Genomic DNA, 27,799 nt, shown 5'->3' with positions numbered 1-27,799 from the left:
GTTTGTTTTTCTTCAAGCCTCCCCGGGTGGGCCTCGTCCCGGAGGAACAAATATTTATAATTTAGAGGAGGAGGGTGCATGTGCCCCCCCCCCCCCCCTGACCCCCTCTCCCCCAGCTGATTTCGGCCCGGGCCCCATCCCACAGGGCCCGGTCGCAAAAGTAAACAAGGAGGGTCACGCAGCCCTAACTCATGCCCTAAGGGAACAATAACTCTGGTCCTCGCCATGCACTGCTAATTTCCCTACATATTACATTACTCATGACATCTTCTTTGAGATCAGCGATAATATCACTGTGCATGGCGGGGCGCGAGTTATTGTTACTTAAGATAACTCTAACTGGTGAATTTCATATATCATAATTATTATTTGTTCAAATGCTGTGAGGTTCATGCCTGTGCAGTGAATGTGAAGGTGAATTTGGGCACCTAAAGCTGATCCTGGTATACGAGGCACTGTGGTCCTACTAGACTGTGCATTGAATGTAAAATGATGTACGAAAAGTAGGATTTTGGAAGCAAAATAACAGTAATGATGATCTGCTGTCATTGTAACCTTCTAAGACAGTTCAGACTCTTATTTGAGGAATAACGTCAGTTTATTCAGGGGCCCTTCATGCTGATGTGAAGGCATAGTTTTGTGTGTGCTAGAGAGCACTTTACTGCTGCTGTTTTAGTTCTGAAATGTTTTAAGTACTCCCTCCACTTTAGGAGTGCTCCTTTAAACTAGGATAAAATGCAATTCATTTCTTTGGAATGTGAGTTTGTTCTGCAAAATGGACAGTTTGGCCTCATTTTCTCCAAACATTTAGGGGCCTTGGCCGTGCCCGAGCTCTCTTCTGTCAGTGCAGCAACTCAAGGGGCATGTGTTTAGGTGGCAACAATGCTCAGTTGTCTTGGGTGACATGCAGGGCACGAGTTTCAGCCCCGACAGGGCCAACTTAGTCTTCTGAGGCTGACAAAATGAGCACCATTGACTTGGATAATAGTAACTTCAGTTATTCGTATTGCTTAGTGAGATCAATGATGGTATTAAGCACTAGATAAAATCAAATTGTGATTATTTATGACCTACAAGTTTGTACGTTTTGGTGGTCAAGCCCTATTTTTTTGCAAGTAGGAAAACCGAGGCACAAGGATACTGTATAGAACTGTGTTGTCTGACTTGTATAGTGCTTCATAGCTGCGAAAGGCTTTGATGTGCGTCCTAGCAGCCCTTCGAGAGGGTACGGTGGGAGGAGTGTTGGGCGTCGAATGACCTGTGTGAGATGTTGTGATTTGTCCACGATCACACAGTGTGAAGTGTGGATGCCCGAATTCGAGCCCGGGTCTTCTAGCATCGAAATGTTTTTCCTGGCCTCTAGATCTCGCCTCTTATGGGTGTGACGAAAGGACACATTGGATGAGAGGAAGAGTGCCACGGAGAGAGAGACGGGCGTGTTGACCTTTGGAAACGTGCCTGATGCTGTAATCCTTCCCCCCCCCCCCCCCCCCCCCCCTCTGTCAGCCTCGGCAGCTTGGCTTCCTCCAGTCCTCGGTTCCTGGGGTGCAGGAGGGCCACTAACAGCCAGTCTCCTGGGCTGGCCGCTCATGGCCTAAGTGGAACAGACTGGCGTGTCGGTGGCTGGTCAGCAGCTGCCTGGGCCGGCGATCAGCGTTGATGGAAGTGGGCATGCCTGTTAGCCCAAGTTGTTAAGTGTTTTATTAGCAATGATCTGCTTAATACAGTCTTTAAATCATCGCTCTCTGCTCATTTTCGCTCTGTCTCTTCCTCTCGCTGTTCGTCTTTCTCTTAGTGCCTTTGGCATTTGAGGGCGCGCCGGGGGTGACAGCCGACAATGAGCTCTCTTGAAGAGCCAGGGGGGCCGGGAGGGCTGGAGCCTGCCCCGGCAGCGCTGTAGAGAGGTGACATGGCAGCCTGTCCCCGTGAGTTAATGTACAGTGACTTGATGCATGGCTGAGGGAGTGACATTCGGGAGCACTGATCTTCCAAAGCGTTGAGCTTGAATGTGTAAGGATCCTCTTCCCAGGGTCAGCTTTCTTTCTAAAGATAATGTATTTTGCTGGCTATTGTGTAGTGCTCGCCCTGTTGCGAGGACGCTTCCAAGAGCTAATTATCATTTTAGCGGTGAGGTTATGCAAATTAAGCAATTGGATTGTTCACGAGTGCAGCTGTAAGCATTTCAGTGACCTCTGCTTCAGTGGGTTTCAACTTTAATCCGGCCCGGCTCCAGGAATTTTTTGTTGGGTGGGCCATGGGTGCATTTGGGTGGGTCACTGCGGGCCCAATTTGTCTTCTTCTAGCCTACTAACCCTAGATTACATTATATTTACTTGCAAACAGTCACCAGTATACAACGGATCAATTCTGTGTATACAGAGTATTTGGAGAGTTATTTGAAAGTAAGAGTGATGTCTGGATGCAAGTGCAAACCCTCAAATTCCAACAGGCCAGGTTTCAATACAAGTACTTACAGGCCCGATTATCCACTTTTTGACCATCCCTTTCCTGTGCACCTTATCTCACAGCCGTCCTTCGTGCCCCAGCCCCATATCAGCCACCATCCAGCTCTACTTTCATTATTCCCCGTGAAAAACAATAGTAAAATCACCTTCAAACTTAAAACATTGAATATAGCAGTAAATATAATTAGCATGCACTTTAAAATATGTTCCACAGTTGCCCTTATGACCCGACTGCTAACTAAATAAAGACAGAAAGGCAATGACGGGGCCGGTTTTATCGCTAGTGCGAAAGCAATTTTTGGCGCCTCACCACTGAACTTTTTCTCCGCAGATACCATTACTACCACCCTCCAACTGTACCCTTCGTGGCTCTGTAGCCCCTCTCTCATATGCATTTCATTTGTGGTATAGCGCTGCTCATATCAGTGTAGGGTGTCGCAGTACTTTACATCACCCACACATTATACAGAGACAAAAAAATCATAAAAGTATGTAATTCCGTCTATAGGGAATGTCACGAGCCAATGAGGATTACAAGGTGTAGGAATTGCATGTTATCCATACTGGTGGGCAGTATTTTTTAAGAGGGTTTGGGCTGGGGAAGCACAAACTCAGGATTAAAAGCATACCCCAGGGGTTAGGGGTTGACTTTACTAATAAAAATGTATATCGACCCAAACTCTTTTTAGCAACATTAAAATAATGAAAGACTGGGGAATTGCTAACTTTCTAGTAACACAAAAAAAGTGAAGTTCTAACTATACCATTCCTGTTTGTATGCAGCTCTTTGATGACAGTTCATAGGCCACTATCCTATGTTAGGATTGTAACTTTTGAACTGCAAGTAACACAAGAATCTCTGTGACAAAGGCAGTAACCCACTGAGCTATCCAAATAAAATACAGCTTATCTGCATTTCAAAACTACCAACAGGCAAAAGACTTCTCTCCAGCAGGATCATTAATCACCAGTTCTCTGGACATGTTTTATTGTTGCCTTACATCCATGGCCATGATAATGCTGTGCCTTGCTGGGCCTGTGCAGATTTTTAAAATAAAAACAAACAGTAACACATTCTCTTACCTACGCCTTGTGTCACAGCCTGATGTGATAAGCAGCTGCAGGAGTCAGGAAAGGTGAATCAGAATAAACAAACTTATTTTCTCAAATGCTGAACAGAAATGGAAATATGCACGCAGCAGCACAGGACGGTAGGCAAAAGTTACTCGGTGTCAAATAAAGAATTTGTTCCCTTTGCCATGCCCCTATTGTACTTGCACGACACAGCCCATCCGAGCCCAGGCCCAATAACGCATCTCCCAGAATATGAAGAAAAACAAAGTTCGGAGGAACGTTTTAAAGTGCCCATTTTCTATTGGCCATCATATCCTCACTGTGAGGGCCAAGGCTCATGTTTGGGTGGGCCAGACTCCTGTTTGGGTGGGCCTGGCCCACCCTCTAGAACCGGGCCTGACTTTAATGCTCCGGAATTATATCTAAGGCCTTAAATCACGCCTTGCATCGGTGCTCTCTTAGCACCAGCCTCCTCTCCACAGGCCGCCTTAACACTGCACGCCTAAACTTCAATGCACGGAGCGTTCTACTCAGTCGACTCGACTGATGTAATGCGCCACTCGACTGATGTTATGCACCACTCGACTGATGTAATGCGCCACTCGACTGATGTAATGCGCCATGCGCCACTCGACTGATGTAATGCGCTACTCGACTGATGTAATGCGCCATGCGCCACTTGACTGATGTAATGTGCCACTTGACTGATGTAATGTGCCACTCGACTGATGTAATGCGCTACTCGACTGATGTAATGCGCCATGCGCCACTCGACTGATGTAATGCGCCACTCGACTGATGTAATGCGCTACTCGACTGATGTAATGCGCCATGCGCCACTCGACTGATGTAATGCGCTTCTTCTTGGATCCCCGAATCCTCGGGTTAAGAGACTGCAGAGAGTCCAGGCAGCGGCTGCCAAGATAACACGGAATAGACCCCGAAGATCCTCGGCTCTGAGAGAACTTCATTGGCTCCAGTGCTTAATTTGTTAAAGGATAGGTGCCGGGGCCCACATTTTCTTGAGATGCCCGCCGCTTCCGAATGCCTGGGTTGCTTCTGTGCTGGTCGAAGTATACTTACTATCCGTGCACTAGTTATTTTTGCATTATTTACGCGGCCTCCGATGATAATCTAACCAGATGCCACACTTTGTATTGTCTACGTTTTTGGAAAGATTAAAAGCTACTCAAACGTGCTAGAACTCGAGCCTTTAAAAACATACAAATTGTAGCAGCACAACCATAACTCTGAGCTAGCCCACACTTTAGGTGAAACGCTCTCTATCAATCATTCCAGTGGGTAGTATGGGTGACATATGAGACCAATGCAATCAGGAAGGTGGTCTTCTTCCTGTCCCTTTTAGGTAGTAAAATACTGCCATAATATAACAAGTGATTCATCCAGCGAGTTACATCTTTCATTTTATTTTGAGTTCGGGACCACCACCAACTGGAGAAAAAACCTGTAATGCCAGAACTGTTAAAAAAAAAAAAAAAAAAAAAGGGCTAGTGATGAGCACCGGAAATCACCAGCTCAAATTAAGCACTGATTGGCTGCCCGTGTAACAGAGGATCTTCTTTAAGTCTGTGTATTGTGCTCAGGGCCCTTCATGACAGGGGGCCCTGTGATGCTGCAACGTAGACAAAAGCGCTATGTTCCCTGGAGGTCTCTGCAATCTACCACTGCTAATCTCATTCGGGTACCTAGGTTCCAAAAGGTTTGACAAGGTGTACAAGCCATTTCTATCAAAGACGCTCAATTGTGGAAGAAGCCTTCCCCAGCCTCTGAGCGCAAACCGACTGAAATTCAGGAAAGCCTAAAAGACTTGACTGTTCCCTAAGAAGTATTATTATCATTTAAAATTTGTAGGGCACACTGCTGGCCGATGGGTTTCCCGGCACCAGGCTCAGACCCTTGTGGAAGGCGAGCAGAGAGTTATCAGCTCGCAAGGAGGCTGGTAAGGAATTCCGTAAGGTCGGTCCCAAGTAAGCCAATGACTGGCCTCTCACACGGGCCCGTCTGATTTTAGGAACAATGAACAGAATTTGCTGAGCAGAGTGCAGGGGGCGAGACGAAAGGTGACGCTGCATGAAATCCTGCAGATATTTTGGGGCTGAACTCGTTTTAATTCTAAACATATAACACAGAGCCTTACATTTCACCCGATTCGACAACTTCAACCAGTGTAAGTCTTATAGACCCCCTGAAACAGAGAAAAACTTAAGCAGTCGAAAAAGAAGTCTCGCTGCTGCATTTTGCACCAGTTGCAGCCTCTGGATGGTCGACTTATCTGCTCCCAGATAGAGGACATTGCCGTAATCCAGTCTTGAAATAAGAGCAGCCTGGACCACAGTTCTCTGGACTGAGAGAGGAATCAGCCATAGAATCTTCTTCAACCATCGCAAGACTGCAAAACAGGTGGATGAAATCTTAGCCACTTGTTGTTTCATCGATAGATGTTCATCTATAATGAAACTCAGGTTCCGAACACTGTTCACTGACGTGGGACTAGATCCCACTTCAGGGGGCCAGTGTTGTGGTCCCCTGAGGTCGTGTCTTTTGCCTAAGATCATATTATTATTATACGTAGGTGCCCACAGCATCCCTTCATTGTTTGCTCCAGCGCCAGGATACCAGTCTAGCTACAGTGCACGCTATAAATATATTGTACCCTTTTTCAAATTTATTTGTAAAGTTATCTCTCGTAGGTCAGTCAAGTCTGCAGCCGCCCATAGCATACTTACTCTGTCCTCCCCTCCCCCCTCCTTACCATCTTGCATGTCCAGAGTCACGGAGAAGAGGGGCCCCTATAGTACCGCTTCTGCAGTTTTCCTCCGGGAGGTAAATTCCCCGGTGGTCCCTAATCCATGCCCCATTTAGAGGCAACTTCAGTTGTCTCCCAATTGAACCCTATGCTGAGGCATGGAGAAGAGGGGCCCCTATAGTTATCCCTCTGCAGTTTTCCTCCTGGAGGTAAATCCCCAGTCATCTTACAAGGAAGCTTTGGTTGGGCTATTGTTTTGGTGCTGCCGCTTGGCTATACCCCTGGAGTGAGGTCTTCTGCCCATGTAAAAATCTGTAGTCACCCATAACTAGGAACTTTTCTCTCCTGCCCTGATGGTATGGGAGAACTGTGTGTGCTACTGGTGTACCATTTGGAATGGCATGGTGTGCCTGAAACTGGAGAGTGTGACTGCTGTCCATACAGCTCCGCCACCCATGCAGCTCCTCCCTTCTTATCCTATCTCCACTTGGGATGGAATCCGAATATCTCACAAGCTCTCTTAACAAGTGAGGGAATAAGCTACAAAGCCTGCGTTGCTTCAAAAGAAAGAACTCCTATAAGAGAGTATTTCTATTTTCTGACTTGGACTAAACAAGGGATCCAGGACAAGCTGGCTCTTGGAACCTCTCATAGAGGCTTATGTCCAAAACATGAACCATTAAAACAGGTACAATGAACTGCAGGTATCTGCCCCGCTGTTCCGAACTTAGGACATATGAGGTGGCAGTTCGGTGTGTTACACCTGACCAGTCATGCAAGGACCTGTTGGTACTTCCTGGATGCTGGGTGCTGCCCTTCTTCCCTATTCCGAGGAATGAAGAGCGTCTGATTTCGCCCCTGTTCACCTTGCAAGATCTATGAGACGCTCACTACCTTCCTTTGTCAGCTAACAGAAACTCGAGGAAAACCACCCAAACTCACAATCATCACTGCAGAGATGGGGAGGGGGGGTAGCTGCTCCAGACACAAAGAGCAGGTGAACTGATCCTTGGAGCGGTGACTCAGACTATCCCTGCAGCAGCACTGGAACCTTCCGGAAATCCCCATTTGCAGCATGCCCAGGACTAATTTCCCTTGGTTATGGCTTGCACGGAGGATGCAGCACCATCTTTGGGCAGGGTACTGGAAGAGTAGCCCTGGGCCACACTTAAGGTCACCAAGGTATGCAGCATTTTTACGACTGCTCATTCCCTGCACATAGACACTGAAGATTGGACCACATGGTCCTATTATGATTTTGGCCTCATACTAGCAATACCTGCTCTTACTTTGTAGCTCGTCAGACTTCAAATGTTTTCCACCATCATGAGGGCTCCCAGGTGACTCACGACAGCTCATCTTGTGAGGCTAACACCTACCATACCAGATCTACATCTATTCTCTGGTTAAGGCCCCTCCTAATGGGGAGAACGCAGGTGTCCTGTAATGCAAATCCAGTATGATTTGTCATCAAACGGTTTAAAAATGATACCATTGTTTTTCGGACTCCTACCACTACCAGAGAGGTAGCTTGCGAACCAATAGCCCAGAAGGACTAGATTTTTTTTTGTTTACCTTACTGTCCGAAATAGACATGTCTATCCATTTTTCCTATGGTGACCTCTGGCCCAAACAGTGGCAATATGAACTGGGCACATTAAACGCTTTTAAAATTTTGAAATTACTTTATTGTTCTGTGCCTTACTTTGCAAACTCACTTGAGACATCTAGAATTATGGCTAGAGTCAGTAGTTCATACCCCTAGAGCCGCCTTTGAACGAATGCACAATTGCACGTTTAGGGCATCTCGAGAGACTTAAGTGTTTAATTCCTTTCACACTATAGAGAGCGCCAGGGTTACCAAAGGCCCTGGCGCCTTTCACAGGTTAACATTGCTCAATTGTTTAATAGTGGTGATCTGCTAAAACGACCAATGGAAAGGAATACGGATCTTGTCCAAAACTCCCTGAAGAGATTCCTAATCCTAAAGCTGTTTTCTTGAATATTTCTTGAGCACTGAGGAGTAGTCTGTAGACTTCATTTTTACCATACAACCGCTCTAAAGCCATTAAAGTATTGTTTCTAAAATCCTTTACCGGACATTCATACTATTGTATTATAATAATTCTGGCTTTACTTCTACACTACTGTTAGGCTGCGACTGCTCAAAAGAGCTACTCAAGCGAGCCAAGGAATCTTTGGAGTCCCCACCATTCTATCTTCTACTCAAGTGACCAGGCCTGCAAGGAGAACATGCCGCCTTCCCTTGATACTGCAAGGCAGGTCAGGATCTAGGAAAGGGCCAGGTGGTTTTGTATAGCACACCTCTGCCATTTTTCTGGTCACTTGAAGCAGTTGGACCCCTTGTTGACTGTGGCTCATGCTTCTGTTATGATGTTCAGATATGATTTGGTGGGTGTCATTTGGTTCAAACTTCTGTAGTGCTGCATTGGTGTTGTGTAATGGAACTGGTCAATGTTGATGTGTAGGAAGGTGGCTACGAATATTTGCTCTAGGGCAGGTTGTACTGTTGTGCGAATTAAGTGGTTGGCATTAGAGGCTAGGAAAGGTGGTTTTGCTGCTACACGCTCCGCTGGTGTTGGGCCGGGTTCAAGTCTTGGGTATTAATTCAATGTGCTGATGCATTGTTCGAGATTTATCAATGCCATCACATCTTTTTTTTGTGTGGATCCTTTGATTGTTATTGCATAGTGTTTGCAGGGTGAGTGCTAGGAGTAGCTGCGTTTTGTTGCATTTGTGAAAGCCAGGTGTTTATGGAACTTGTGGATGTTTTGGAGATGAGGTCCAGAGATGAAGTTTGTGCTGAGGAGGACGCCGTTCCGCCTATCTGAATTTGCAGTAATGGGAAGTGGTGAGCAGGAGAGCAGCATCCGGCCAGAGATGTTGCAGAAGCCCATCTTTCTGTTTGACTCGGAGGCATTCAGGTCTTATTTTATTGATGATTTTGTATAATTGATATATTGCACTTTAAAAGCACTCCTGTGCAATAGTACTGGGTGTGATGGGCAGTTAAGATGGGGTCTCCACAGCCGTGTGTTGTACTTGTGGGGGTCTGCATGGTTGGCAGCTGAGGGGCATTGTCAGAGACCATTGACATAATTGTGGCAGAATAGTAAAATCATAATTCTGGAAATAACCTTTTGTGGAAAAGTTAGGAGGTTGAAGATGTGCCCTAATGTTCACAACGGGAAGCAGTCTTCTACTCTTGAGAGGTCTGTGGAGAGCGAGTAAATGAAGTTGTCCATCATCTCCATGACACTCATTGTGTTTGAATGGGAGTGGTGGGTCAAGGCCACATAGAACTATTTATTTTCATATGCCTGACTATTATCTTTCCATGACAGAAATTTATTCTGATAAGTTTCCCACCGCTTCGATCGTACTTGTCACTTTTTTAGTAAAAAACGTGGATGACTTTAGGTAACTCTTCCTGTTTTGTTGTAGTCTGCAACTAGAACTGAACATTTTACCAGCAAATGAAATGTCTTTACAATATCTTTTTGTCAGATAAGTTTTCTATATAGCTTAGTTATTTGGCATCTCCAGGCTCAGCTGAATATATATTAGTGGAGTACTTTCCTGGTGGGGGTGAGAAATTATTATTAATGCAGTTACTCAGTATCCGATTAACGGGCTGCATTTCTCCTCGATTCAAATTCTTGATTTGCTTGATTTACTTATCAACTTTCTTTTCCTCAGGAATCCAGCTCGAGAAGGTGTTCGACTATAGTGAATACTGGGAGGTGGCCCGTGGTCTATATTCCGCCTTTGACTGCACTGCGACCATGAAGTCTGGCAATGCCGATGTGTATGAGAACGAGATCCCTGGGGGCCAGTACACCAACCTGCACTTCCAGGCCCACAGCATGGGCTTGGGCAACAAGTTCAAAGAAGTGAAGAAGGCCTACGTGGAAGCCAACAGGCTGCTGGGGGATCTCATCAAGGTCAGGGCTCGCCTTTGCTTTTAGGTGGCAATACAGTACTGTAGCCGAAAAGTGGAGGGCAGAGGACTGTGAACTGAGAGCGTCTAGCAGTGTGCATTAGAGTTTTGTTGATTATTTGTATGTTAGGGATGCAACTAAAACAGGTCTGGGAGAGAATTGGTTCGGGGGGGGGGGGGGCAGTCCTAGATATTTAAACACAACAGTCTGTTTTTCTGGTACAGTGGCTTGATGTCAAAAGTGAGAATTAGACCTAATGTTCACAGATTGAAGCAATATTATCTATTCCAAAAGAGAGTAATATTGGCGAAGTGAGCACTGAAAGTTGTATTGTCCGTGCAGAACCAGCAATGGACAAGTGCTTGGCAACGCAGGTGGTTTTGCTCTCAGGAGAATATTGACCGTAATCTCACAAGTGCTATCTCAGTGAGCCCCTCAGACGTAGGCTCGGGATTGACTCCGCTGGAGCAGTAGTGCAAGAACTCTCCTGTGAACCATAGTGGCCATTCATAACAGGCATTTACTAGAGCTGTGGAGTGTGCAGGCCATCTTCTAGCAGTGCCACAGGAATCGCCACATCTCTCTGAACTTTAGATCATAAAGTCAGACACTGCAGGACAATTTGGTAGCTCCTTGGTGTCCCAATCTGCACTTTTAGTTGAATTTGGAGCAAGCACCAATGATACTAGGGACGTTTCTGCTGCTGGACAAATCCTGGAGATATAAAACAAGTAGGAAGAAATTGGTTATTTGAAACAGAAAACCAATTGTAGGAGAATAAACTCCATTGCCTTAATTTTTTCCTCACATTTCTTCTTTAGGAAGGGCGCTGCCTCTGGTACCGTTACATGTGGATTCGGCCATATTGAAATCACCACTGAAGAAATGGAGAAAGAGGGTCCCTTTAAATTTGGCCTCACTCACTCTCTGCCCATAGCTCTGCACCTGTCTGCCAGTTGCTGTGAAATCCACCCACACGTCCCCTAACCTCAGCTTTATCAGTGTCATTTAGAGTGAGACATAGGCAGCGAGGCGCTCTGCACGCATGTCTTTTGAAAATAAAGATTGCTTGGTTAAGATATGCAGCCCGGGGATTGGAATGGCTGAAAAATTAAATACCAGGCTTTTTCAATTTCCAACTTATAATAACGTCCATAACAATTTACAGGCGGTGGCAGATCCTAATGCAGGCACATATTCAGATCGCCTCCGTTGCTGCTAATCGCGTGAGACGGAGGGATGCAGGATTAGAGCGAAATAAAGCAGCGAGATGGCCTCGCCGTTGTCACGCCCGCTCCTGGAGAGGAAATTTCCTTTCGGTTTACTTTGTTCCCTCGAGGCGCTGCCTGCAGCGTTTTGTGCGAAACTAAAGGAATGGTGACATTGGGGTCTAAAGAGTGCCATTTCTCGAGGGGGAGGATGCAGTAATCCTATTTAATAGTTTTATGGCGTTTTTCCACTTTATTCTAGCTCCGCGACTCACCCAGGGAGATAGTTTTGTAGCTGCTCAGCATACTTTAATTCAACCGATCCCCCAGCTTCAATTCCATGCCTTAAATAGTCTGACATTATGTTTTTTATATCTATAAAATGTAAGACTTCAGAGTTGTTATTCATGCAACCAACGTTTGGAAAATCTTCTTATTATCAGTGTTCGAAGTTCATTAAAAAGTATGGAAACTGTGATGCTACATACAGTGGGGGCGGGGGTCAAAGGTGTGGCTAAAAAAAAAAATTCGCTACTTTTTTTGGCCTTTCACCTTTGGGTAGCTACATACAAAAAAACGCAGAGCTTAAGTGAAAAATACATTTAAAAAGTTGTTAGTGGGAAATGCACTGTATTACATTTTGAAACCTCTGTTCAGTTAATGCACTGTAGAGGTCTGTGTGTAACCAGAGAGCCCCAGAATTAAATCTGGGTTGGTGCAGAGGAGAATAGTGGCTTGTGTATTTTTAGTGCTACGAGATCACATCCTGTAACTGAAAGCACTGTGAATGTGTAAGTCATTATTTTAAACTTGCATTACACACAGTATAAGATAAACCTTTTTTCGCATTTTGTCGCAGTCTAAGATTAAATGGTCCTTTCAAAATATAGATTTTAGTAATACCCAGACTGTACTTTATGCAATTTATTTACATACTTGTCCTAACACCTCATCAGGGGTAGTAAGCGTTATATAAATACAATTACAGTTAAAAGTACGCACTTCACAGCTCAGTTAACTCATTACACTACACTCAAAAAGAATAAATCTTTATCTGATAGAGACTTCTAGCTGCAGATTCCTTACCTTTGAATTTCCCAGGTGTCAGACTGGATTTGGAAACTTTTGTGTGAGTTGTATCCTTGCACGCCATCATGTGGCTCCGTTCAGTTCCACGCTGCGTCGTGGGCACCAGGTGTGGTCGCTGTCACCTATATAGGTGCCACCCAGGTGTATGCACGTCATTTCTTTTCTTTCCATGCCAGTTAAACGCTGATCCGGAGAAGAACTACCCCTCGGTCTCTCTTTGACAGATTTTTTTGACATTTTGTCTATTTTCTTTTTTTTGGTGTGTGCCGTGGGAATGTTCTCTAGAAAGGTAGGGTTCAAGCCGTGTGACACCTGTCATCGGGCCATGTCGTACCCGACCCACATCTTGTTTACTTATGGTGTCTCGAGCACGACCACATCTTGAAATCGTGCTCGGACTGCCGGGCCATGGTGCCGAAAACTTTGAGGGAGCAGTCCCTAAAGCTGCTTGCGGCCCAGCATCGACACCATTTAGTTTAACTTTTAGGAGTTATTGGTCCCAATTGTGGAAAAGGTGTTCACAGGTCAACTCCAGGAGCCCCAAGTTGTCTTTGTCGCACTTTAGGGCCTCAGGACACTTGGGGAAAGAAGATCAAAAAGGAGAAGTCTACACAGACTTCGACTTCAACTCATCAGTTGAGGATTGATGGAGTGGGGAACATCGATGTTCCAGGCTTGGTTCTGCGGAGCCATTGCGAGGTCTGACTCTGCGCTCCCCTGTGTCTGGGAGCCGGAGTAACCCCTGCTCAACTAAGAGTTTTACGAGGCTATGCACTGAGTGTTTGAGAGGGCAGACCCCTCTGGTGCGTATTCGGGCCCCAAGGGGTTAGAGGAGGCCCCATCCGGTTCCACGCCGACTGCTCAGGCCTCCGCTCCAGATCATTGCCAGTGGTGCCAATACGACCTTCTCCGGTGCCGCCACCCCCATTCGTATTCCTGACGACAACAATGTACAGACAACGGCGGACACAGTGACCGCACTATCCTATTGTGTACCCTTAGTGTGAAGATTCGCAATTTGTGTAGAAAAGGTGTGCATTAGCCACTCCTACACCTGCTGTTGTTTGGTGCTAACTGCGGTGCAGAGAAATGCTAAACCTAAGGTTTGGAGTGGTGCACCACCAAAGTGTAAACAAAGTTGTTTTTCAATAAATTTCAAAGTCTTTTAGTGGGTTTATCAAACAGTCTTTAATTGCAGAAAGGTTTGATTTTCAGGAAATTGTCAGCCAATGCGTTTCGTTCATGACAATGAACTTCTTCAGGGCATGAGAATGAGTGTCATCTCGTACGTAGTAAGGGCGTGTTGATTGCCTGCCTGGGCCTCCTTGATAAGGGCTCACGGTCTTCGTGATGAGAGAACTGCTGCTTTCTGCTCCGTCCAGTGGTGTCTGGACGGAGCAGAAAGCAGCAGTTCTCTCATCACGAAGACCGCGAGCCCTTATCAAGGAGGCCCAGGCAGGCAATCAACACGCCCTTACTACGTACGAGATGACACTCATTCTCATGCCCTGAAGAAGTTCATTGTCATGAAACGCGTTGGCTGACAATTTCCTGAAAATCAAACCTTTTTGCAATTAAAGACTGTGTTTGATAAACCCACTAAAAGACTTTGAGATTTATTGAAAAACAACTTTGTTTACACTTTGGTTGTGCACCACTCCAAACCTTGGATTTCGTATTCCTGACAACTCTGAGTCAGAGCGGTGCGATCAATGTCGATTCTGGCATTAACGGAACCCAGTGGCTCTGGGTCATTACCTGAGCATTTTGAGGGGCATACAGGCATGGGGGAAGAATGGTTCGGCCACTGGACCCTTTAGAACACCAGTTCTACACCCTTGGTGAAAATTTGGACTGGTCAGTGGACTGGACACTTCCAAATACTGGTATGCTCTCTTAACCTACCATGGCTACGGAGGAGGGAGTGTCTATGCAATGATGGTGAAGAGGGCAGCAGAGGTCCTGGGCCTGGAGCTGCCCTTGGTGCAGGTCAAAACTAACTTCTTGACCAAAGTGCTTCAGCCTTGGGCTTCCTCATCCTAACACCTTTTGCCCTTCAATGAAGCACTGACTGATGTCCTTCTCACTTGATCCAAGCCTACTACTGCGGCTCCTGTGAACAGGACAATAGCACGCCGCCATCGCTCTGTCCTAGTTTCATCAGCCAACACCCCACTCGAGAGCTTGGTAGTCCAAGCCTCAACATCCCATGGCACATTCCGTGCCACTCCCCATGACAGGGAAAGAAGCTGGCACACTTGAAAAGAAGAGGTTTTCTTCCACCAGCCTATTATTGCTGTTGGTGAACACTGCATGCCTTTTGGGCGCTTTCTCCTATACCCTATGGGAAACGTTTGCTCAAGTGCTACCACCGGTCCTGGAGGAGGACCTGGCCATCCTCTCCCAAGCAGTGAAAGATGGGAGCAATGCAGCAAAGTTCACCATTAGATGTGGTCTGTATACAACTGACTAGCTGGGCATTGCGGTTTTGTCGACGTTGGCCTTGCGGCACCACACCTGGCTGAGAACATCTGGCTTTTTGGAGATGTCCAGGTCAACCTCATGGACATGCTCTTCGGAGAGAAGACATACTCTGTGCTGGGGTGCTTTAATGACCCGCGGGTTATGGCCTAGTCCTTGGGCCTCACTTGGACGCCTCGCACCCAGTCTGGCTTTCGCCCCTGTCGTGGCTATGGAAGGTGCGTTCAACCATACCAGTCTTACCCCAGCCATTGTCCTGTTCAGGCTTCCCAAGTTGTGCAAGAACGCAGTGCATTCAGATCACTTGAGAATGGTAGCCAGAAGTCATCAGCCACCAACACCTCGGCAGCTGCAGCCTCAATGCCGTTCTAGTTTGGTTCTGCAAAACCATGGTTGCCCAGTTGGAGGGAGAATCCAACATCATCTCCTCCACTGGCAGTCCATAACATCGGACAAATGGGACTTGCAGATCATTCGAAGGGGTTGCTCCCTCCCTTTTCCTATCTTTCCCTCCCTCTTTACCGCCATCTCATGAATGGCTGGTGGAGGATCATCTTACCTTTCTCAGAGAGGAAGTTACAGCTCTCCTGGCCAAGGGGGCTATAGAAAGGGTTCCGATATCAGAAGTAGGCAGTGGTCGTTATTCCCGCTACTCTCTGATACCCAAAAAGAACAAAGGCCATCGTCCTATTATAGACCTCCGAACCACCAATCTCTTCCTCAAAAAGGAGAAATTCAAGATGATCACTTTGGCTCAAGTCTTGTCTGCATTGACCAAGAATGGCTGGTAGCGTTGGACTTGCAGGATGCATATTTTCACATCCCTTTCCTGCCAACCTGCAGGCGTTACCTGCAGTTCAAGGTAGGCCACAAGCACTTTCAGTTCATGGTGCTCCCCTTTGGCCTTACCTCCACCCCTCCGGTGTTCTCAAAGGTAATGATGGTGGTGGCAGCTCATTTATGCAGGTTGGAGATTTAAGTCTTCCCCTACCTCGACAACTGGTTGTTGACGCCGGCTTTGCCCCAGACTGCTGTTTCCCACCTCCAGACTACAGTGGACCTTCTGCATTCTCTGGGGTTCACTATAAACATGCCGCAGTCTAACCTTACCCCTTCTCAGACGCTCCTTTTCATCTGAGCTGTTCTGGACACAGTGCATTTTTGGGTTATCCTTCCGAGCAGCGAGCACAGGTTATTCAGATTATGATACCGATTCTTCAGCCTCTATCCTGGATTTTGGGGAGAATGACCCGAGGCTGCTGGGCCTCATGGCCTTCTGCATCCTGTTAAATCATGCAGATGGCATATATGGGCTCAGCAGTGGAACCTGAAGTTCCAGGGGAATCTCTCCGTTGTGGTCCAGATCTTGGAGGGAACTGGAAAGGACCTGAAGTGGTGGCTAAAGAATTGCGATTGGATCGGGGGCAGACCCCTCACCCTTCCCCGACCAGATCTTACATTGGTGACAGATGCATCACTCCTCAGATGGGATGGCCATCTGGGAGAGTTGGAGATCAGAGGACTCTGGTCTCCAGTGGAATACGGACTCCACATCAACCTTTTGGAGCGCCGGGTGACTCGAATAGCATTGAAAGCATTTCTTCCCTCAGTCAAGAGGAAGGTAGTGCAAGTGTTCACAAACAACTCAAATGCCATGTGGTACTGCAACACGTAGGGTGGTGTGGGATCATGGACCCTTTGTCAAGAGGCCCTGCGTCTCTGGACATGGCTGGAACAGCAGGGCATAACCCTGGTGGTTCAACACCTGGCAGGTTCTTTGAACTCCAGGGCAGACAAACGTAGCAGTCGATGCCTAGCGGATCACGAATGTCGTTTCACCTAAGAGTGGGTGCAAGGTCCCTTTCAGAAGTGTAGAGAGCCTTGGTTAGATCTGTTCGCCTCCGAAGAGAATGTGCAATGTCAGCAGTTCTGCGTGTTGGAATTTCCAAGGCGGCTAACACTTGGTGACACTTTTTGTCGCGAGCGGAGCTCAGGCCTACTGTACGCCTTCCTGCCCATACCACTCCTGCCCAGAGTTCTCAAGAAGATCAGGAACGACCGGGCTCAAGTCATTCTTGTGGCTGCGGACTGGGTACAGAGAGCTTGGTATCCCAACCTTCTGAAAATGAACGATGGTCCTCCGATCAGGCTGCCCCTTCGGCTGGCTCTTCTGTCTCACCAGCAGGGGAGAGTCCTCCACCCAAACCTGTCAACTCACCGCCTCCTTATGTGGAGATTGAGTGGCGACTGTTGATAGCTTTTGACCTTCCTCCCAAAGTTTGTAAAATTATTCTGGCCGCCAGGCATCACTCCATCAAAATAGTATATGCCTGCTGTTGGCAAAAAGTTGTAAAATATTGTACTGAAAAGTCTATTGCCCCTCTTTCTGCCTCTTTTCGATATTCTACTCTTTGTTCCTACCCTAGCCCAGCAGGGCTCTGCTCTGGGTGCTCTCAAGGGTTATCTTTCCGCTATGCCCGCTGTCCTGCGGCTGCCTGACCAACCTTCTTTATTTAAGTCCCCTGTTGTAAATAGGTTTCTGAAAGGGCTTGTAGATATGTTTACCCCATCGTTCTTCATCATGTCTCAGTGTGATCTGACTCTGGTTCTCACTTAACCTCATGTGTGCCCCCTTTGAGCCCTCTGGCTGCTTACCATCAAGACAGCCTTTCTAGTGGCAATAACAACTGCCCAGAGGGTGAGTGAGCTGCAGCGTTTATCATCCAAGCCTCCCTATTTTATGTAAACAACCGCAATGGACCGCACTCCGCTAGCTCCTCCTCCGGGTCGCCCCAAGGGAAGCTGGTACATGAAGTTCTTGAGTGGTTCACCCCAGTGGGTGCAAGTAAGTACTTGTTGAACTGATGATCTCTAGACCCGATACATGTCCCGGGTTTTAAAATATCGCCCGAGACATGGCTCGGGTTTCGGGATAACTTCCCTCCTCAGTAGAGAAAATAGTTAGGGGTGGAAGAGAGGGCCGCCAAGCAACCGTCAAGGGCCTCAGTGCCCGCACAGGCACGCAGGTGCGTTGTCCAGGAGCTCGTCAGCTCAAAGCTCGAAGGAGCCATTTTTGTAAACTACCGCAATGGACCGCACTCCGCTAGCTCCTCCTCCGGGTCGCCCCAAGGGAAGCTGGTACATGAAGTTCTTGAGTGGTTCACCCCAGTGGGTGCAAGTAAGTACTTGTTGAACTGATGATCTCTGATGGAGTTCTTGAGTGGTTCACCCCAGTGGGTGCAAATAAGTACTTGTTGAACTGATGATCTCTAGACTCCCTATTTTATGGTATTCCCTGACAAAGTGGTGTTTCGCACCTGGGCCTCTTTCCTACCTAATGGTGCTGACCCCGTACCATTTGAGACAATCTGTTACCCTGCCCACCTTTTATGCTCCTCCACATCCCTCTAAAGAGGAGAAACGACTCCACTGTCTGGACCCCAAAAGAGCAATGTCGTTCTACCATGACCAAACAAAAGAGTTTCGGGTCGATGACCAACTCTTCCTGGGCTATGTAGGGGCTAAAAAAGGTCAGACAGTTCAGAAACAAACCATTTCGCGCTGGGTTGTTCTCTGTATGAAGATCTGCTATGCTCGGACTAAAAAGCAGCCTCCTGAGGGCTTACTGGCCCATTCCACCAGGGGAAAAGATGTGACCACGTCGTTGACTCGTGGTGTTCCAGTCCTGGATATTTGCCAGGCAGCAACGTGGGTGTCCCAGCATATGTTTGCCATGCCCTACTGCCTGGGCAGTCGGGTCCGCAGGGAAGGGCATTTCGTTCATTCGGTCTTGCAGGACTTGTTAATTTAGTCAATGTGTCTGCAACCCACCACCTGGATACTATGGCTTTGGTATTTATTCAAAGGTAAGGAATTGGCAGCTAGAAGTCTCAATCAGATGAGCAAATTACTTACCTTCGGTAACGCATTATCTGGTAGAGATATTATCTAGCTGCAGATTCCTTACAGATCCACCCATGCCTCCCCGCTGTGTGGACATATTTATCGGGCTAGGGTTGCTCCTTTTTCAAGGCCCAAGTTTGGACACACACTAGTCAGGTCACTTCACGACTCTGCCTTTCCGGCGTGGAAAGCATGAAAAAGTAACTGCTGTCCGTGTGCCTGGGTGACGCCTAAATAGGTGACTGGGACTTCACATTCTGTGCAAATAATGCTGACGACAAAGCGCGGAACCGAACGGAGCCACCTGATGGCGTGCAGGGGTACTGCTGATAGAAAAAGTTTCTGGATCCATTGTGATGCCTGGGAAATTGAAAGGTAAGGAATCTGCAGCTAGATATAGTCTCTACCAGATAATGCATTACCGAAGGTAAGTAATTTGTTCGTCATCACAAACTTTCGAGTGATTTGATCAATTAAAGCCAGTACTGGCTCCCAAGCACTCTAGATTTGCAGATTGCCCTATGCATTTGCAGATTAACTGGTTGCACACATTTGCATTTCTTTCAGGCAAGCAGGTACCCCGGCATGAAGGCTTGTTTAGCTGACTGCCCCGATTCGGTTTCACAGCATTGGAGACTCACTGAATGACACTTCAGCTGAGGCATTCAAACTATCGGAATTAACCATCCCAGGGCGGTTGTAGTTTTACAAAAAGTAGGGCAATTGTTTTTCAAAAATCAAAAGTATGGTCATGTCATGCCCCTTTGATCCTGCTCACTTCGACCTATGCTTGTAAGTGAAAAATGGCAACGGTCTCTTTCTTGCCTCTAATTTCTTCCAATTCCACCCTGCCACCCCATAGAGCTTGTTGACTCCCAAGTGAGGTTTTGCTGCAATAAATACGTTTTTAGTTATAAATTCAAATTTTTTATGACCTTGTGGCTCGCTACAAGGATTCTGTGATGAATGAAGGGCGAATTGCAGAGTTTCCTCATTTCTCAGTTACTTATGTGTCCACAATGTGAGTGCACATAGTTCTAGCTGGTTAGCAGTCCACTCATGGGAACCTCATTTGCAATGTTCTAAAACTCTTGACTACATCCTTGAGGCAGTCACTAAGAGGAAATCCCAAATGTCTCATTTCATCCTAGTTGGATACCACATTCCATCTAAATTGCTTCCTTAATTTGCCATAAACAAGGAGTCTGCTGTTCATACTTGTAGGCTCCAACTCTTACTCAAGATCAGTAGAGTAATTGTTATAACCCAAGAACCGTGGTACAAGAGGAAATCATTTCCTTTTACACTGCTTAAAAGAATCCTCAAGAACAGTTACAAAGGTTCAGGCCAGACGTTTTAATGCATGGGCAAAGTGGGCTCCTGCCCAGGGCCTCAGCCCATCTGGGGCCACCATGATAGAGCCAGCTCTGTTATGCAGAGTCCTCCCCTAATGACATTGAATATTTCTGAAACAGATTGTTTTAAATACTTTTTTCCTTTAATTTGCTTTCAATTTGCATGATTTGTGAGAGTCCAGTACAGACATTTTGCAGAGAAATGTGTTTGTTTCTTGCAACATCTTTTAAAAGTTTATTTTAGATCAAAACAGGACCTGACGTATCGGGAATAGGAGGGTGTCACAGAGTTTATTTGCAGTAATATTGGTGAGCACCCGCGATGTTACAGTATTGAAAACACACATCACTATCCCTGAAAATGACATGTAAACACATTTAGAATTTGGACGAGTGTTCCACTGCACTGTCAGCGGCCTAGCCAAAGAGGGCATGATGGTGCTGAAATTGGATCATAAATTCAAAGCTGTTCCGAACAGGGGCCACCAAAATACGTGTGACCCAGGGCCCCGAAAACCCGTAAAATAATCCAGGTTCGGGCACTGATCATTTCGAGTCATAAATCCTTCTGAAAACTGCTTTGGAATTTAGATTTTCGCAGCAGTCCCATGCATATTGCTGCTGGTCGATTTGCTGTCAGCTTGTTGGGAATCTGACAGGATGAAAGAGCTGGGAATGCATGTAGATGCATTTCAAATGTGGAATTCAAACTTGTTTTTTTGATTAAGCTTGCGCATTAGGCTTGAGCAATCTAAACAATAACACCCCTTTGCTACACCCAAAATGTGTGTGATGCGGATAGTTAGTTTTGCCAGGTTTGTGATTTATAAATGTTAAGTGAGGCAGGTTTTAGTTCCGAGGATTATCTGGTAATCCCAAAGCTAACGCACTGCAAAGTTTGGAGCCCATGTACCCTGCCTATGTTGCTTTATTAACCTTTTTGGCATCTTTCTCCCAGGTCACACCTTCCTCGAAAATAGTTGGCGACCTGGCCCAGTTTATGGTTCACAATGGCTTGACTCGGGAGGAAGTGGAGAACTCTGCAGACGAACTGTCCTTCCCTCTGTCTGTTGTGGAGTACCTGCAAGGGTTCATTGGAGTGCCTCATGGTGGTTTCCCAGAGCCATTCCGTTCGAAGGTAAGAGCGCCCCCTACTTCCAGAATTGTGTACAGCCCATGCCTTCCTACGCCTTCTGTTTGAAGGATCTTAAACACAGCCTGGTTTTCTTGTGATGTGTAGGAGTTTCGATGTTGTGAGGAGTCTATACTTAAAGATGTGTCATTTTATGTGTAGTTGTACCTCAGAAAGACTTAGAAGTTTTTCAGTAGTGACAATCCCAGAGTGCTTCAAATCGATGATGAGACCATTACACCAATGATATTGTCCAAGTCCAAATGTGCGTAGGGAGACCTGATTTAAAAAGGCATGTGGTTTTGTTCTCATTGCACAAGGTTTTAGAAGAGCTAAAGGTGTTCAACGGCATAACATAAAAGGACAAAATTAGCATTGTTTCCCATTATCATGGGCATAGTTTGATCCTTTTGACAGTTTGCATCGTACTACGGGCTTCCAAATCGTTTGGTGAGCAATGGATTTCTGTCTGTAGAGTCGAGTGCAAACGGCCAGCTTTGCCACTGGTAAGACCATGATGCAAGTAAACTGGTGCCCAGCCTTCAGCCGGGCGGTATTTGATAAACTAGTAAAACATGAATAATTGGCGGCTGCAACAGTGTTGAATCATGATGTGATCTGGGGCAGGAATACATGCGACCAGTCTGACGATGGCAGCAGGCTATCCTAGCTATCGTTTTGTTGATGCATGCACCAACTTCAAAGTGGACAGTCCTAGGTGCCAGCAAATAGGATGGAAGGGGTGCACCAGTTCACCCTGCTGGCTTGGAAAAGAGCACCACGTCTTGGTTGCTCTTTAGCAGTGGACTCCATGATCCTCTAGTTCTTAAGATTTATTCAAAGACACTAGTTTAGGACACCAGTGCTTATCGCGTGTTGGTGCTTCATCCGCAGTGAGAGCCCCTTTCCCAGTATTACTTCACAACTCCTTCCCACTTGCAACCAAATGCACTTTGCTTTCATATCTTGCAGAGCAAAACAAAAAGTAATTTGATTTCCTAGGTGGGAAAATGCCTTCCCTTTATCTGGCACGTAAAAAAGTATCGTGGGATGGTTTCAGGCATCTAGAATTCCACTATGCTTTCTCCTTGGTGGAAGAGCCATGCAGTTAGTGTTAGATTTTTAGTGGGGAGCCAGTATTTCTAATCTGGAACCCCAAATGTTTGTGATTGTACAGCCATCCATGTACTGACCCTACTACAACCTCGTGAACTTAGATTACTCAGAAAAGGGTATGCGGTAAGCGTCTTATCAGCAGAAGCCTAGGACCTCTCTGGTGCCCATCTGGAATTGTGATATCCAGACTTTAAGGATCAGAGTCTGCATGATGAAACGGTGGACATAAGGTCATGATAAATAAAAATAAAAATGCAGTGAAGTGTTAGCACCTCTCAGCTTAGGACTTTGTCTTGTACGGTGCATAACGTAATATCTCCAGATGCATGCTAAAGCATGAAAGCAATCACATATTGCAGAAGATGGTGGAGAAGCCTACCTTACACAAGATCTTTTCTGATCCTTTGACATGGGATTCTTTGTGACGGAACCGCAATTTGAAGAAAGCAGACCATCCTTAGAGTTTGTGCGTGCCCAAGAAGCATGAATTTTCCTTCATAATTTAACAGGAAAACGGCTCTTCCTTCTTTAGTACAGGATCCTTCTTGCATATGCAAATTTGATCAACTCGCTGCTGGCACAATTACTCTGAGTTAAGCACTTTGTGCTGAGACCTGTGTGCAGCATTCAGTAACAACTTGAATCCCAGCAGAACTAACTAATGTTAGGATGAACATCTGACATCCTACCGTATTTCAGGACATTATTCTAAGCTAGAGTGTGAGGTGGATAGCTTTGCTGGATAGCAGTTGTTATAGGTCAATAACGTTTCCTTTCTCATTAATTGTTTTGTAAGTGCAGACGTCTCCAGGACCACTAGTCTTTCCCCACTTTTTATGTAATTCTAGATGGAGCATGGGATCCTCTGTTACTGTGATTTTCATTGCACAAAATAGGTTTGATGGTGCATAACGTTTTCTCCCCCTTTGATGTTTCTTTAACCTGTTTTCAGGTCTTGAAAGATCTCCCCCGCATTGAAGGACGTCCTGGGGCCTCACTCCCTGCCATGGACTTCGAGAAGCTGGAGGAAGACTTGAAAGCCAGGCATGAAGACATCACCCCTGAAGACGTTATGTCGGCTGCGATGTATCCCAAGGTGTTTGAAGAATACAAGGATTTCAATAAACAGTTTGGGCCCGTTGAGCATTTGAACACCCGACTGTTCCTGGAGGGACCAAAAATTGCAGAGGAGTTTGAGGTAAGAAGCTGCATGTACTGACCAATCTCCCCAGGCAGTGAAGGGCACTCCTCTTTCTGGTGCTCTTCCTGTTTTAAGGCTTGCTGAAAAAGGAATAACGAATGAGTTGCATCAAGAGCCCATCCTCACATTTATTGTAGCCTCTGAATTTTTTCCAGAGTTTCTACTGATCTTCTCCACCCAGACATTGCATTACCCAATCACTGCATAGCTCTACCAGTGCAGCTGAGTCATGATCTGCATGATGAAACACAAAAACATTTCTACCGATGCCCCACATTTGTTATTTGTGAACAACCTAAAATATGAGTATCTCACACCACACACGGCTCTGCCAGTACACCTCAATTTTGGCCTGCAGCGCCCACTTCTGTCACACGAGGGCAACCCCTAAAAATCTGATTCAATTTTATGGCAACGCTCCTTACAACCTCTGATTGTTTTTTCATATATCATATATATCCTTCACAACCTTTAATTTCCCCTTTTTTGAACGATCCTACTAGACCGCTCATGCATTCTGTCGCAAGGCATATTGTGGCTTACTGAGAACATAGAGGGACTTTGATTTCACCCATTGTTTTCCTATCTTTGTCACTCTCATTTGTGTAATTATTATTGGTGTCCCAATTTGTGAATCTTGTGTTTGTCCCTCCAATGGTTCATTGCTTCTTTATAATCTGACTGCTTGCTTTTCAAGCACTACTTTTTTCTTTCGGGTGAAGCATTCCATAAGAGTGCATGTTTTTGAACTGTCTCCCATGTGTTGTACTCTCTATTGCTTCCCCTCGTCCGCAGCCTCCACAATGCTTTCACATCTCCCTCCAGCCCTCTCCCTTGTTACTTTTGAAACCCCCTCTGTGTTGCTTTGGCTAACCCCCACCCTCCCCTGTGTTGCTTTGCCATTGGTGCCCCCACCGTCCCCTAGGGTTTTTTTTTCCTTTATTAAAAAATTACTGAAATGTTCAACATTTCACTCAATAGAGTTCTGGGCTCAATATTGGGAAATAAGCACATCGATATGTGCCGTACATCATCATGATTTAATTGCAATATACATTTATAAGGATATCTAGGTACTACACATAATGCAAAATAAAGATTTGCCCTTTCCAGCCATAGCACACCGTCCACTTTTTGCTTTGCCATTCCCCACATCTTCCCCCATGTTACGTCTGCTTCTCACCCCCCCCCCCCCACTTAAATTTTTTTCTTAAAAAGCTTTTACATATTTTCTTTTCAGTTACTGATCCACATTGGATTGGTAACTGAAAAGAAAAAAAGCACCTGTGCCAAAGGATTGTGTGTGTTTTGTTTTTTTAACCTAGCCACGCCACACAGCATTGCGTATGATGTGCAGTGTAGCCAAAAACCATTGCCAAAGTCAACAGGTAACAAATGCACATCCTGTTGGCTTTGCCTTTGCTTGTTGAGGCTCTGCGTACTGTGATCTTCTGGCTAGCAATTTTTAACAAATGGTGTGTTACAAGAGCGCCATGATGTTTTGTGAGTAGTCACGTTACAGATCAGGTTTTAAATAACCTAGGCGGGACTAAGCACAGCTCCACTAGTGTACCTCACTCCTGATCTCCCCTGTATTTTTTGTAGTCCGGAAATGTAAACCGCTTTAATAAAGCACCTCAATGCTTGTTGCTGCCTTGCAGCACCCCTTCTGTCTCACCACTGGAACAACACAAATCTGCCATTACATAACCCCCACACTTGGCCCACTCCAATTAGTACACATCCTGCATATACATTTATTAATAAACTTACACCAGCCATGTGTTTGCATTATCTGTGGGAGTACTTGGCCGCAGTTGTATTACATGCATGGACACTACGTTACATCATTGACCTCTTAAATCACAGTGGTCAGTCCTAATTCAAGATGACAAGGCCATAAAACATTATTACAGTGTCGTAACTTATTGTGGGTGTCTCAAATCATTCTGGCAGGATCATAAATCATAATTACAAGACCGGTCATCAAGCACTGTTGACAGGTTATACATAATCTCTGCCATACATAAATCATTTCGATAGGTTCATAAAACCTTGCTGATTGACAGGTCATAAATCAACAGTTGACATGTCCCAAATCATCTCTGCCATATATCAGTAAAGTCCTTGTCATTTGCTTGTCATCATTCTCCCATCTTTTGTTGTTGAGGCCATCCTCTATGCCGCTTTTGTGGTCATAATGTTTATTGCTTCTTTCCCTGATCGTAAGGGGGTAGCCTCTTACTGCTGTTAGGCTTCAACTTTCTACCTTGTCTGTCCATTTTGTGCCCTGCCAACCAGTGAGTCTGGGCTGTGAGTGCCGTGCTTAGCTTACTTCCGCATCGGCCTACTTACCCTGCTGTAAGGCATTCCAAGCGAAGTGGCCTTCCTCCGGCACCCCGCTCTCCAGTGTGCCTCCTCTACCAACAAACATACCCCTTTTACCACCACACCACCTGTGGGTCTCACGTTCCCAGGAGGCTCCCCCTTTCGCCAATTGGAGTTTGCTCCTTTTTATTCCTTTTTTGGTGCAGTCCACCTCTGGCTCTCACCATTACCTCTGTGTCCCAGCCGTCATGCCTAGGATCACTGTTACAGCAATTCATTCCCTTTAGATGGCCTACCGGCCGCCTTTATGCTTTGAAGAAGCTGTTTAAAGGTCCCGTCTCCGCCACACTGCCAGTGGTTTCTGGACCGTTGGCCTTCTCTTGTGTCCCCGTACTCCTATATTTGGCCCAGATTAACTTGGTCTTCGGCCATCGGTGCTGACTGTCAACCGGACCTTGGTCTTGGTTGCTCTTAACCCTCCTGGATCTTTGGGGCTGGGGAATCATGTCCCAGCATCGAGAGACTGCTGTCTAATGTCTGGTACGTGCTCAGGCGCAGTAGTTGTCATCGTTAGGCACGTGGTGAACCTGATATTCGGCTTTCTTTGTTGCCTCGCCCAAGCTGAGTCCTAATGGTCAGTGAGTTACTTAGCTGTGTCCAGGTACTGTCTCCCCGTTATTTCTATGAACCTAGTTTGCCTTGCTCCTAATCATTTTAAAACCCCAATGATCCAGTAGTTCCTGCACTGGAGAGTTCGGTCCCCCTTTCAATCTGTTTTTACCTCTACAAGGCCTTAATGTAGACTGATGATTATTGACGCTACCCTCCAGTAGTAACATTCTAGCGGATAATGAAGAGGCTAGTTTTATCCAGAACACTTCCCCACTGCCCAGACATACTAATAATATTGGGTTGGTATACCATGAGAAGCACCCTCAGGATTTAACAGTTACATACTGGTTGGGGTTGGCTGTACCAACAAGAATGTATTTCCACCCCAACAAACCTTTTTTGCAACATTCTGATAGTGACTGGGAAGGCCAAAAAGTTCTAACCTATACCTTGCAGTTGGCATGCAGGCCTTTCACCCCAGTTCATATCTCACTGTGCTATATTAGGTTTGAGATTCATGAACTTCACATCACGCATGAACCCTCTCTGCTACTGTATTTTGCATCAAAGATCCCAATGAACAGAGAACCCAGACATGGGCATTCCCAACCACATTCGTCGGAGTTTGTAGATGTGCCTAGATTACCATACTATGGGTATCGCCTCTATGTCGAAAGATGGAGCCCCGTCGAGTTGCCTGCAGTTACTCACCAGTTATCGAGGAAAAGTATTAGATAAATCGATTGCTGGATTATCAGTAGTCGTCGTAGCTCTGGTAGGATGAAGTATGGTGGCCTCCATCGGTTATCTTCTTCCACACTAACAGCTGTGCTCAGCCCTTGTCCACACAGGTATGTGCAGGCACGATCAGATCTTATTCAGCCTCTCAGCATGTCATCTTCCCTCGCAGACGTCATAAATGAAAGAAAAAGCCGGACAGTCATATACCTATTTTTGGAGGAGTGATGCTGCACCACGTCCCCAAACAAACACATCTGCTTAACCAAAGCCAATCAACGGCTTTGCTTGAGACCCAGACCATGGACTGCTGGCAAACGGGACAGTGGGGACACACTTATTTTAACCCATTATGTGGAGGCTGGCTT

At 46.1% G+C, this 27,799-nt stretch overlaps 1 protein-coding gene across 4 annotated transcripts in view; it reads left to right on the top strand.

The window, feature by feature from the left end:
- Positions 1-27,799, top strand: part of PC (pyruvate carboxylase) — a 2,056,240-nt gene that overhangs the window by 1,970,236 nt on the left and 58,205 nt on the right. For all 4 annotated transcript variants that reach the window (XM_085625491.1, XM_085625492.1, XM_085625493.1 and 1 more), the window contains 3 exons: positions 10,027-10,271; positions 21,263-21,442; positions 23,505-23,750. In XM_085625491.1, coding sequence (XP_085481617.1) covers positions 10,027-10,271; positions 21,263-21,442; positions 23,505-23,750 — 671 coding nt within the window. The remainder of the gene's footprint in view (positions 1-10,026; positions 10,272-21,262; positions 21,443-23,504; positions 23,751-27,799) is intronic.

Source organism: Triturus cristatus, chromosome 9 (assembly GCF_964204655.1).
Source record: "Triturus cristatus chromosome 9, aTriCri1.1, whole genome shotgun sequence".
Classification (NCBI taxonomy): Eukaryota; Metazoa; Chordata; class Amphibia; order Caudata; family Salamandridae; genus Triturus; species Triturus cristatus.
The sequence above is the reverse complement of the archived record's forward strand: the minus strand, read 5'-3'. Positions and strand labels throughout refer to the sequence as shown.